The sequence below is a fragment of the Schistocerca gregaria genome, chromosome 3 (assembly GCF_023897955.1).
Source record: "Schistocerca gregaria isolate iqSchGreg1 chromosome 3, iqSchGreg1.2, whole genome shotgun sequence".
NCBI classification, from domain to species: domain Eukaryota; kingdom Metazoa; phylum Arthropoda; class Insecta; order Orthoptera; family Acrididae; genus Schistocerca; species Schistocerca gregaria.
The window spans coordinates 271712293-271724365 of NC_064922.1; the positions used below are offsets into that span (position 1 = coordinate 271712293).

Consider the following 12073-nt stretch of genomic DNA (forward strand, 5'->3'; position numbering starts at 1 on the left):
ATGGAGATGCTGCTGTCGATCGCAGTACAGTTAGTCGGTGGGCAAGCAGGTTACGTGATGAAAGTGGGCATGGATATATTGAGGATTGTCCTCGCAGCGGCAGGTCTCGTACTGCATACACTCCAGACAATGTGCAGACAGTTAACGAATTGGTGACTGCTGAAAGACGCATGACAGTGAACGAATTGTCACGCTACGTTGGGATAGGGGAAGGAAGTGTTTGCAGAATACTGAAACTGTGGACGTTACAAAAGGTTTGTGCCAGGTGGGTTCCCAGGATGTTGACAGTGGCCCACAAAGAAACAAGGAAAACGGTATGCAGCGAACTTTTGGAACAGTACGAGAATGGTGGAGATGAATTTCTTGAAAGAATTGTGACAGGTCATGAAACATTTCTCCATCATTCATCACCAGAGAATCAATAGATTGGCATCATGCAAATTGACCCAAGAAAAAAAATTCTGAACCACACCTTCTGCTGGAAAAGTTATAACTACGGTGTTTTTCAATTCCGAAGGATTCTTGCTTCTGGACATCATGCCAAGTGGAACCACGACACATTCTGATGCATATGTGACGACACTGAAGAAACTTCAACCTCGACTGAGTCGTGTTCGACCACATCGGCAAAAGGAGGATGTTTTACTGTTCCACGACAATGCACGGCCACACGCCAGTCAAAAAACCATGGAAGCGATCACAAAACTCGGATGGACAACACTGAAACACCCGCCTTACAGTCCTGACCTGGCTCCATGTGACTATCATCTCTTTGGGAAACTGAAAGACTCTCTTCGTGGAACAAGGTTTGAAAATGATGACTTCCTTGCGCACGCTGCCAAACAGTGGCTTCAATAGGTTGGTCCAGAATTTTAACGTGGGGGTATACAGGCGCTGGTTCCAAAATGGCGTAAGGCAGTTGAGAGTGATGGAAATTATGTGTATAAATTGTTGTGGCCAAGATAGATACGAAGCCCACACCTACTACAGTAGTACAAGTTTATATGCCAACTAGCTCTGCAGATGATGAAGAAATTGAAGAAATGTACGATGAAATAAAAGAAATTATTCAGATAGTGAAGGGAGACGAAAATTTAATAGTAATGGGTGACTGGAATTCGAGTGTAGGAAAAGGGAGAGAAGGAAACATAGTAGGTGAGTATGGATTGGGGCTAACAAATGAAAGAGGAAGCCGCCTAGTAGAATTTTGCACAGAGCACAACTTAATCATAGCTAACACTTGGTTTATGAATCATGAAAGAAGGTTGTATACGTGGAAGAACCCTGGAGATACTAAAAGATATCAGATAGATTATATAATGGTGAGACAGAGATTTAGGAACCAGGTTTTAAGTTGTAAGACATTTCCAGGGGCAGATGTGGACTCTGACCACAATCTATTGGTTATGACCTGTAGATTAAAACTGAAGAAACTGCAAAAATGTGGGAAATTAAGGAGATGGGACCTGGATAAACTGAAAGAACCAGAGGTTGCACAGAGTTTTAGGGAGAGCATAAGGGAACAATTGACAGGAATAGGGGAAAGAAATACAGTAGAAGAAGAATGGGTAGCTCTGAGGGATGCAATAGTGAAGGCAACAGAGGATAAAGTAGGTACAAAGACGAGGGCTGCTAGAAATCCTTGGGTAACAGAAGAAATATTGAATTTAATTGATGAAAGGAGAAAATATAAAAATGCAGTAAATGAAGCAGGCAAAAAGGAATACAAACGTCTCAAAAATGAGATCGACAGGAAGTGCAAAATGGCTAAACAGGGATGGCTAGAGGACAAATGTAAGGATGTAGAAGCTTATCTCACTAGGGGTAAGATAGATACTGCCTACAGGAAAATTAAAGAGACCTTTGGAGAGAAGAGAACCATGTGTATGAATATCAAGAGCTCAGATGGCAGCCCAGTTCTAAGCAAAGAAGGGAAGGCAGAAAGGTGGAAGGAGTATATAGAAGATTTATACAAGGGCGATGTACTTGAGGACAATATTATGGAAATGGAAGAAGATGTAGATGAAGACGAAATGGGAGATACGATATTGCTTGAAGAGTTTGACAGAGCACTGAAAGACCTGAGTCGGAACAAGGCCCCCGGAGTAGACAACATTCCATTAGAACTACTGATGGCCTTGGGAGAACCAGTCCTGACAAAACTCTACCAGCTGGTGAGCAAGATGTATGAGACAGGCGAAATACCCTCAGACTTCAAGAAGAATATAATAATTCCAATCCCAAAGAAAGCAGGTGCTGACAGATGTGAAAATTACCGAACTATCAGTTTAATAAGCCACGGCTGCAAAATACTAACGCGAATTCTTTACAGACGAATGGAAAAACTGGTAGATGCAGACCTCGGGGAGGATCAGTTTGGATTCCGTCGAAATGTTGGAACACGTGAGGCAATACTGACCTTACGACTTATCTTAGAAGAAAGATTAAGAAAAGGTTCAAATGGTTCAAATGGCTCTGAGCACTATGCGACTTAACATCTGTGGTCATCAGTCGCCTAGAACTTAGAACTAATTAAACCTAACTAACCTAAGGACATCACACACATCCATGCCCGAGGCAGGATTCGAACCTGCGACCGTAGCAGTCGCACGGTTCCGGACTGCACGCCTAGAACCGCGAGACCACCGCGGCCGGCTAAGAAAAGGCAAACCTACGTTTCTAGCATTTGTAGACTTAGAGAAAGCTTTTGACAATGTTGACTGGAATACTCATTTTCAAATTCTAAAGGTGGCAGGAGTAAAATACAGGGAGCGAAAGGCTATTTACAATTTGTACAGAAACCAGATGGCAGTTATAAGAGTCGAAGGGCATGAAAGGGAAGCAGTGGTTGGGAAAGGAGTGAGACAGGGTTGTAGCCTCTCCCCGATGTTATTCAATCTGTATATTGAGCAAGCAGTAAAGGAAACAAAAGAAAAATTTGGAGGAGGTATTAAAATTCATGGAGAAGAAGTAAAAACTTTGAGGTTCGCCGATGACATTGTAATTCTGTCAGAGACGGCAAAGGATTTGGAAGAGCAATTGAACGGAATGGACAGTGTCTTGAAAAGAGGATATAAGATGAACATCAACAAAAGCAAAACTAGGATAATGGAATGTAGTCAAATTAAATCGGGTGATGCTGAGGGAATTAGATTAGGAAATGAGACACTTAAAGTAGTGAGGGAGTTTTGCTATTTAGGAAGTAAAATAACTGATGATGGTCGAAGTAGAGAAGATATAAAACGTAGACTGGCAATGATAAGGAAAGCGTTTCTGAAGAAGAGAAATTTGTTAACATCGAGTATAGATTTAAGTGCCACGAAGTCATTTCTGAAAGTATTTGTATGGAGTGTAGCCATGTATGGAAGTGAAACATGGACAATAAATAGTTTGGACAAGAAGAGAATAGAAGCTTTCAAAATATGGTGCTACAGAAGAATGCTGAAGATTAGATGGGTAGTTCACATAACTAATCAGGAGGTATTGAATAGGATTGGGGACAATAGAAATTTGTGGCACAACTTGACTAAAAGAAGGGATCGGTTGGTAGGACATGTTCTGAGGCATCAAGGGATCACAAATTTAGCATTGGAGGGCAGCGTGGAGGGTAAAAATCGTAGAGGGAGACCGAGAGATGAGTACACTAAGCAGATTCAGAAGGATGTAGGTTGCAGTAGGTACTGGGAGATGAAGCAGCTTGCACAGGATAGAGTAGCATGGAGAGCTGCATCAAACCAGTCTCAAGACTGAAGACAACAACAACAACAACAAATGAAAATATTCCAGAATGAGATTTTCACTCTGCAGCGGAGTGTGCGCCGATATGAAACTTCCTGGCAGATTAAAACTGTGTGCCCGACCGAGACTCGAACTCGGGACCTTTGCCTTTCGCGGGCAAGTGCTCTACCAACTGAGCTACCGAAGCACGACTCAAGGCCGGTACTCACAGCTTTAATTCTGCCAGTACCTCGTCTCCTACCTTCCAAACTTTACAGAAGCTCTCCTGCGAGACATGCAGAACTAGCACTCCTGAAAGAAAGGATATTGCGGAGACATGGCTTAGCCACAGCCTGGGGGATGTTTCCAGAATGAGATTTTCACTCTGCAGCGGAGTGTGCGCCGATATGAAACTTGCACTTGCACTTGCCCGCGAAAGGCAAAGGTCCCGAGTTCGAGTTTCGGTCGGGCACACAGTTTTAATCTGCCAGGAAGTTTCAATGAAAATATTGTTCCTAAAGGATGTACTACACACTGTAAAACTTTCAAACATGTAGAATAAAATATGGATTTTTATAAAAATAGTGTGCATTTGTTTTGGAGTGACCCTCGTAGTTTATTGTCGACAGTCGAAAATATTGTACACTGAAGCGCCAAAGAAACTGGTATAGGCATCACAGTGAAATACAGAGATATGTAAACAAGCAGAATACGGCGCTGCCGTCGGCAACGCCTATATAAGACAAGTGTTTGGCGCAGTTGTTAGATCGTTTACTGCTGCTACAATGAAAGGTTATCAAGTTTTAAGTGAGTTTGAACGTGGTGTTACAGTCTTAAGATTGATATCCTTTCACTATCACTTTTAATTCCACACTTTTTTTAAAGTTTCTTTTGTTTCCATCGTTGCTTCTTCGACGTATGGATTGAATAGCAGGGGCGAAAGACTACATCCCTGTCTCACACCCTTTTTAATCCGAACACTTTGTTGTTGGTCTTCCGCTCTTATTGTGCGCTCTTGGTCCTTGTACATATTGTATATGACCGTCTTTCCGTATTTCTTACCTATATTTTTCTTAGAATCTCAACATCTTACACCATTTTACATTGTCGATCGCTTTTTACAGGTCGACAAATCCTATGAACGTGTCTTGATTTTTCTTTAGTCTCGCTCCCATCATCTACCACAATGTTAGAACTCCCTCTCTGGCGCTTTTGCCTTTCCTAAAGCCTAACGGATCGTCATCTAACAAATTCTCAATTTTCTTTTCCATTCTTCTGCACGATATTCTTGTCAGCAACTTGAACGCATGTGCTGTTGAGTCAATTCTGCGATAATTCCCGCTTTTTTTCAGCTCTTACAATCTTGCGAATTGTGTGGATGACGTTTTTCCGAAAGTTTTATGGTATATCGCCAGTCTCATAAACTCTACACACCAACGTGAATAATCGTTTTATGGCCACTTCCCCCAATGATTTTAGAAATTCTGATACAATGTTATCTACCCCTTGTGCCTTCTAAATCCTGATTCTAATATTCTGTCCCCTGTCTCTTCTGTATCGACTTCTTTTTCTTCTTCTATCACGTCATCAGATGAGTCCTCAGACAGTAGTAATTACATTATTGTAGACTCCTCTTGCTCGCATTTTGAATCTCCACTAGCCGATGCCGTGTTCCCGGGTGAGAACGCCGTTACCTTGTTTACAGCTGCAGTTTGGGCCGGCGTATGGCGGTTCTGCGGCAGATCTCCGTACAGCCGCCCGCCAGTCGGCGCCCGACGAAGCTCCGCCAGTTAGGCGCTACAGGGGCTCCCAGTCGACCGAGAACCTGCCCTACGCTGTTGAGCAGTCGCCGCCACTCAGGGTTCGTACTAATGTGCTTTTGCTCGTGAAAAAGATACCAAATCTTCTAACGCAGTTGACGAGAGAAAGCGACAGGAAGAAGGAGATATGGTGCATTTGTTTGGCCATAATGTCCGCAGTTGCTGTATAATATTTGAAACTACGAGACGCGTTCAATAAGTAACTTTTTTTTCGTGAACGTAAGTTGGTTTTATTCAGGTTTCCAATACGCCATCTTATGCCCCCCTCCCCCCTTTTTTGACTACAAAACCCTATTTTTCAGTATAATCTCTGTTTTAATGCGACGGCCTTACGCCATCTTGCTTAGAGGGCCTTTATGCCCGAATAGCACCACTCTATTGGTCGAAGCCAACGTCTTGCTATCTTAATAACTTCCCCGTCCTCTCTGTGCTGCTTCCTGCGGAGTGCATCAAATGTTCAAATGTGTGTCAATACCTAAGGGACCAAACTGCTGAGGTCATTGGTCCCTAGACTTACACACTACTTAAACTAACTTAAACTAACCCATGCCCGAGAGAGGACTCGAATCTCAGGCGGGAGGGGCCGCGCATTCCGCCGTTCCGCGCGGCGTAGTGCATCCTTCACTGGGCCTAACTGATGGAAGTTGGAAGGTGCGAGATGTGGGCTGTAGAGTGGATGAGAATGAACAGTCCAGTGAAGTTTTATGAACTCCTCTCTGGTGCGCAGAGTTATGTGAGGCCTCGTGGTGCGAGGTGTTTGATTCTGATCTGTCGATTACCTCGAATGAAAGTGTCTGCACATTACAACATCGCAGGAGTCACAGCTTCGTGCGGCCGGTCCGCCGGCATGCGGAAGATCGGACAGGTTTGAGCAGCCTTGTTGCGATAATGGCAGACGTCTCGCCCAACAACTCATCATGCTTCTGTTCGCCGCCAGGTCTCCGTAGACATTCTGAAAGGGCTTGTGAATATCTGCGATTCCCTGGTTTTCCGCCAAAACACACTGAATGACTGTTCTCATTTCCGTTACAGACGCCATTTTTAAGGCTACGTATTGCGCCGTCATCTGTCGTAACTTCATAGAACTACTGGGCCTATCCTACGATGCCCACAACAAATTCTCTTTTTTTTTTCAACCTAAACTGAACAAGACAGAAAATGTGTGGAATTATTTATTGAACGCCCCTCGTATTTTAGATCCGTCTTCACATCTACAAGAGGATACGTATTTCTGTTTCATTTTATTGATATAAAATATCGCCAGTTATGGAATTTTATTTTCGATTTTCGCTCACCTCAGGAAACGGCGCCTGCTCGCACGTTTTTAAGATATTCCATCGTTTGGCACTATGTTTCCCAATCCCACATTACTGTGTGAAATTATGCATTTCTTCAAGTAAAACACAACACTGTGTAGAAAACAATAGTGGTGATACATTGTGTTTTGGTTCACTTCAAGAAGTGCATAGCTCCACAAAGCTGTGAGGGAGCAGGCGTAGAAAGACAGTGCAGAACGATGGAATACCTCAAAAACGTGCGAGCAGACGGCGTTTCCTGATGTGAACGAAAATTGCACATGAAATGTCACCAGTAATGATGTTTTATTTCAAGAAATCAAGATGAATTTGGCGACAAAAATACACATTTTCTTCTAGTTGCAGAAGGATTCTATATAACTTCAGTAAAGGAAAAATTGTGCTGAATGAGTGTTGTGAATGTAGCAACTGAATGCTACTATTAGTTCAGCCCAACATCCAGGGCAGGGGAAAAATGTTTTCCAGGTAGAATTCCTTACAGAAAACAATCGCACACTATCATTATTAAACACTTTTCTAGCAGGGCACACTATAACATAAATGTGGCTAAACAATAAGAAATTACCAATAACGTTTATTAAAAATAGGTTACAAAATGGTACTTAACTTTGATACAATTTGATGTGTAGCACTAGACGTCCTATCTAACAGAATGGTATCCAAATAACTTTGCTGTCTCTTAACAGTCTATAGGGTTTCCTCTGTTACTGATAATAATGTTACAGTCATTCTTAATAGTCTAATTACTCTGTGAATATCGACTGCTAAGTCGGAAGGCTGCACATAGTGGCCTGTAGGCACTGAAATGAACTCCTTAACTGCTCGTCAGCAACCGTCTGAATGTTCGTGTATCGTGTTCTCATGCCTGTTGGCAGAAGGATTTCCATGTCTCCCGTACAAAGTAGTCCGCTATAGCACTCCCTACAGCAGATGTCTACACTATCGGCGGACGTGTCCGAAGCGCTGGAGGAAGTAGCGCAGACGCAGGAAGAGATCGGGGTTTGTGAGCGCCATCTGGAGGCTGCTGCACAGCACTGAGAGTTTCCAGAAGAGCGGTTGCGTATGTGTGACGGCAGCCTCTCGCGGTATTTGTTGTGTAACACTTGGTTTGTACACAACAATGAGAGAAGGAGTTGTTGCAGATGAACCCTTTCTTATCTGCTATAATTATGGAAACCAAGTATTCAAATTTCTTATGACACTTGATGGTGTGCATGGCAGGCCATCTTCACTCTGCACTGTTTCCTTCTGTTTACGCGCCATGACTATCATCTCTCGTCTCTCCGTAAGCTCCTTTCCTGTAACCTTTCGTCTCTGTTTACTTTTGTAGTTTTTCCATATTATTTTGAAATGGGCATTAGTTGATGCTTGTCTCAGCGGCTAAGCAGATACTTGCCAGACTAAAAATCCATGTTAAGCTGATCCACTGTGGATATTGTAGAACACATGACTGTGTGTATTAATTGAATATAAATACAGATAACGGCAACCAGTCAGTTTTGAAATATTTATTTCCGTGAAATAGTTTTCGAGCGTTTTCAGACTCGTCTTCAGCTGGAGCAAGCAGAAGTTACATATTCCTTTATTTTAGTGTGTTATGGATACTGGCTCTGTGCCAAAAAGGTAGAAAACATTTTCAGTTAACACCAGGGCAACTACTTGTAAATATGGCGAGTTGTATCGAAAAACGAATTTCTTTGTTAACTGTGGCAGAATGATCTAAAGCTGAAGTCCCAGTCTGTCCTGCGAAGTTTCCTCACATTTATCGCTTGCTCCATATCTGAATATGATTTGTTAATGTGAAAAATGTCAGACACTGTCGTGGTTCTAAGTCCTCGTAAAACTGTACGCCCCCTATAACCGGTTGGATAAATCCGCTGAGAGATTTGAGGGAAACAAGACGATACAATAGAACCACATCTAGTAAAGCAATGCGATGTTGATGGCAGTTTAACCTTTTTACCCTTCTTGTAGATCGTGGCTTAAATCCTTACAAGCACCTACTAGGGTTATGTGCACAGCCTGTTCCTAAACTATCGTATCAAAATGTATTAGGCGACAGAGTGGTATAAATTTTCACAAAATCAGTGCTCTGAGATAAGAAACAATAGTCTCCAGCATTTAAGTTTCCTGTCTCAAAATATACACTCCTGGAAATTGAAATAAGAACACCGTGAATTCATTGTCCCAGGAAGGGTAAACTTTATTGACACATTCCTGGGGTCAGATACATCACATGATCACACTGACAGAACCACAGGCACATAGACACAGGCAACAGAGCATGCACAATGTCGGCACTAGTACAGTGTATATCCACATTTCGCAGCAATGCAGGCTGCTATTCTCCCATGGAGACGATCGTAGAGATGCTGGATGTAGTCCTGTGGAACGGCTTGCCATGCCATTTCCACCTGGCGCCTCAGTTGGACCAGCGTTCGTGCTGGACGTGCAGACCGCGTGAGACGACGCTTCATCCAGTCCCAAACATGCTCAATGGGGGACAGATACGGAGATCTTGCTGGCCAGGGTAGTTGACTTACGCCTTCTAGAGCACGTTGGGTGGCACGGGATACATGCGGACGTGCATTGTCCTGTTGGAACAGCAAGTTCCCTTGCCGGTCTAGGAATGGTAGAACGATGGGTTCGATGACGGTTTGGATGTACCGTGCACTATTCAGTGTCCCCTCGACGATCACCAGAGGTGTACGGCCAGTGTAAGAGATCGCTCCCCACACCATGATGCCGGGTGTTGTCCCTGTGTGCCTCGGTCGTATGCAGTCCTGATTGTGGCGCTCACCTGCACGGAGCCAAACACGCATACGACCATCATTGGCACCAAGGCAGAAGCGACTCTCATCGCTGAAGACGACACGTCTCCATTCGTCCCTCCATTCACGCCTGTCGCGACACCACTGGAGGCGGGCTGCACGATGTTGGGGCGTGAGCGGAAGACGGCCTAACGGTGTGTGGGACCGTAGCCCAGCTTCATGGAGACGGTTGCGAATGGTCCTCGCCGATACCCCAGGAGCAACAGTGTCCCTAATTTGCTGGGAAGTGGCGGTGCGGTCCCCTACGGCACTGCGTAGGATCCTACGGTCTTGGCGTGCATCCGTGCGTCGCTGCGGTCCGGTCCCAGGTCAACGGGCACGTGCACCTTCCGCCGACCACTGGCGACAACATCGATGTACTGTGGAGACCTCACGCCCCATGTGTTAAGCAATTCGGCGGTACGTCCACCCGGCCTCCCGCATGCCCACTATACGCCCTCGCTCAAAGTCCGTCAGCTGCACATATGGTTCACGTCCACGCTCTCGCGGCATGCTACCAGTGTTAAAGACTGCGATGGAGCTCCGTATGCCACGGCAAACTGGCTGACACTGACGGCGGCGGTGCACAAATGCTGCGCAGCTAGCGCCATTCGACGGCCAACACCGCGGTTCCTGGTGTGTCCGCTGTGCCGTGCGTGTGATGATTGCTTGTACAGCCCTCTCGCAGTGTCCAGAGCAAGTATGGTGGGTCTGACACACCGGTGTCAATGTGTTCTTTTTTCCATTTCCAGGAGTGTACATTTCATAGCAGTTTGTGCCCCTCTTTCATTTGCATCGCTTTGACAAGAAGCTTTATTGGAGAATTGACGTACACTGTATAGCCACATTAACGTGACCATCTGTCAAAAGCGTGAGTAATAATATTTTGCATCGTGGACCGCAGCGAGACGTGCAGAAAGAGAGTCAATGAAGTTCTGGAAGGTATTGATATGGATGTGGAGCCATATCGACTCCAGTGCCTTGGCCAGCTATGGTAGGCTTCCCGGTTGACGATCAACAGCGCGAATATTCCGATCAAGGCGGTTTCACAGATTCTCGATTACGTTTAAATGTGGAGAGTCTGGTGGCCATGTAAGTAAGCTAAACTCGCCCGCCCGGCTGGCCGTGCGGCCTAAGCACGGCTCTCCGGGTGGCAAGGAGCGTCTGGTCCCCGGCACGAATCCGCCCGGCGGACTTGTGTTGGGATTCGGTGAGCCGGCCAGTCTGTGGATGGTTTTTAGGCGGTTTTCCATCTGCCACAGTGAATGCGGGCTGGTTACCCTTATTCCGCCTCAGCTACACTATGTCGGCGATTTCTGCGCAAACAAGTTCTTCACGTACGCGTACACCACCATTACTCTACCACGCAAACATAGGGGTTACACTCGTATTGTGTGAGATGTTCCTTGGCGGGGGGAGGGGGGGGGGTAACCACCGCACCTGTGGCCGAACCGCACAATAACCCTGGGTTCAGTGTGGGGTGGCGGAGGGGTGCACTGTGGTAGCCGTCGTGGGGTTGTGGACCACTGCAGCTACGGCGGGGTCGGAGCCTCTCTGTTGTTTCTAGGCTCCGATTAACATACAATACAGGACATACAAGCTAAACTCATCCTGATGCTCTTCAAACCACGCAGGAACACTGCAAGCTGTGTGATATGTTGAATTGTCCTGCTCGTAGATGTAAAAACGAAGTGAATGTAGGGGTGGACATCATACCCAAGCGCAGATGAGTACTTGTGTCGATTCAGTGTGCTTTCCAGAATGACGAGATCATCCAGGAAGTCCCACGAAAACATTCCCAAGACCATAACGATCCGACGATTGTTGCAGGATGTTTGCTTTCAGGCGCATCACGTCGCTCACGCCAACGGCCATCTGTCCGGTGTCCAATGGATCATAAAACGTGATTCATTTGAAAACACCGCCTGTGGATGTCCAGTTGTGGTACTGGCGCGCAAATTCCAGCCCTCGTTGCCGATGGACAGCAGTTAGCATGGGTACATGAACCATGTGTCTGCTTTGTAGGCCCATACACAGCAATGTTCGCTGAACTGTCGTTGAGGAGACAATGTTGGTAGCCTCTTGGTTCACCGAGGCATACAGTTACTCAACAGTGGCACGTCTATTCGCGCTCAGACATCACAGCAGCTTTCGTTCACCCCTGTCATCTCTCGCCCATGGTGCGCCACAGTTTCCCCATCGCCAGTTTTGGATAGCGCCATTTTGCCATTCATAATACTTCAACCATGGTGGCATGCGAACAGTTTACAAACTTAGCTGTTTTGGAAATGCCTTCACTCTTGGTTGAAAGCAATTGATATGCCCGTTTGGCCGTCAGGTAAATCACTCCGTTTCCGTATTACGACAACGACTTCACTTTTTTCTTCATCCATCCAACACACTTTATACG

General features: G+C 45.4%; 1 protein-coding gene across 1 annotated transcript in view; it reads left to right on the forward strand.

Moving 5' to 3' along the window:
• Window positions 1-12073, forward strand: part of LOC126354659 (proton channel OtopLc-like) — a 220498-nt gene that overhangs the window by 39311 nt on the left and 169114 nt on the right. The window contains exon 3 of the mRNA XM_050004434.1: window positions 5423-5578. Coding sequence (XP_049860391.1) covers window positions 5423-5578 — 156 coding nt within the window. The remainder of the gene's footprint in view (window positions 1-5422; window positions 5579-12073) is intronic.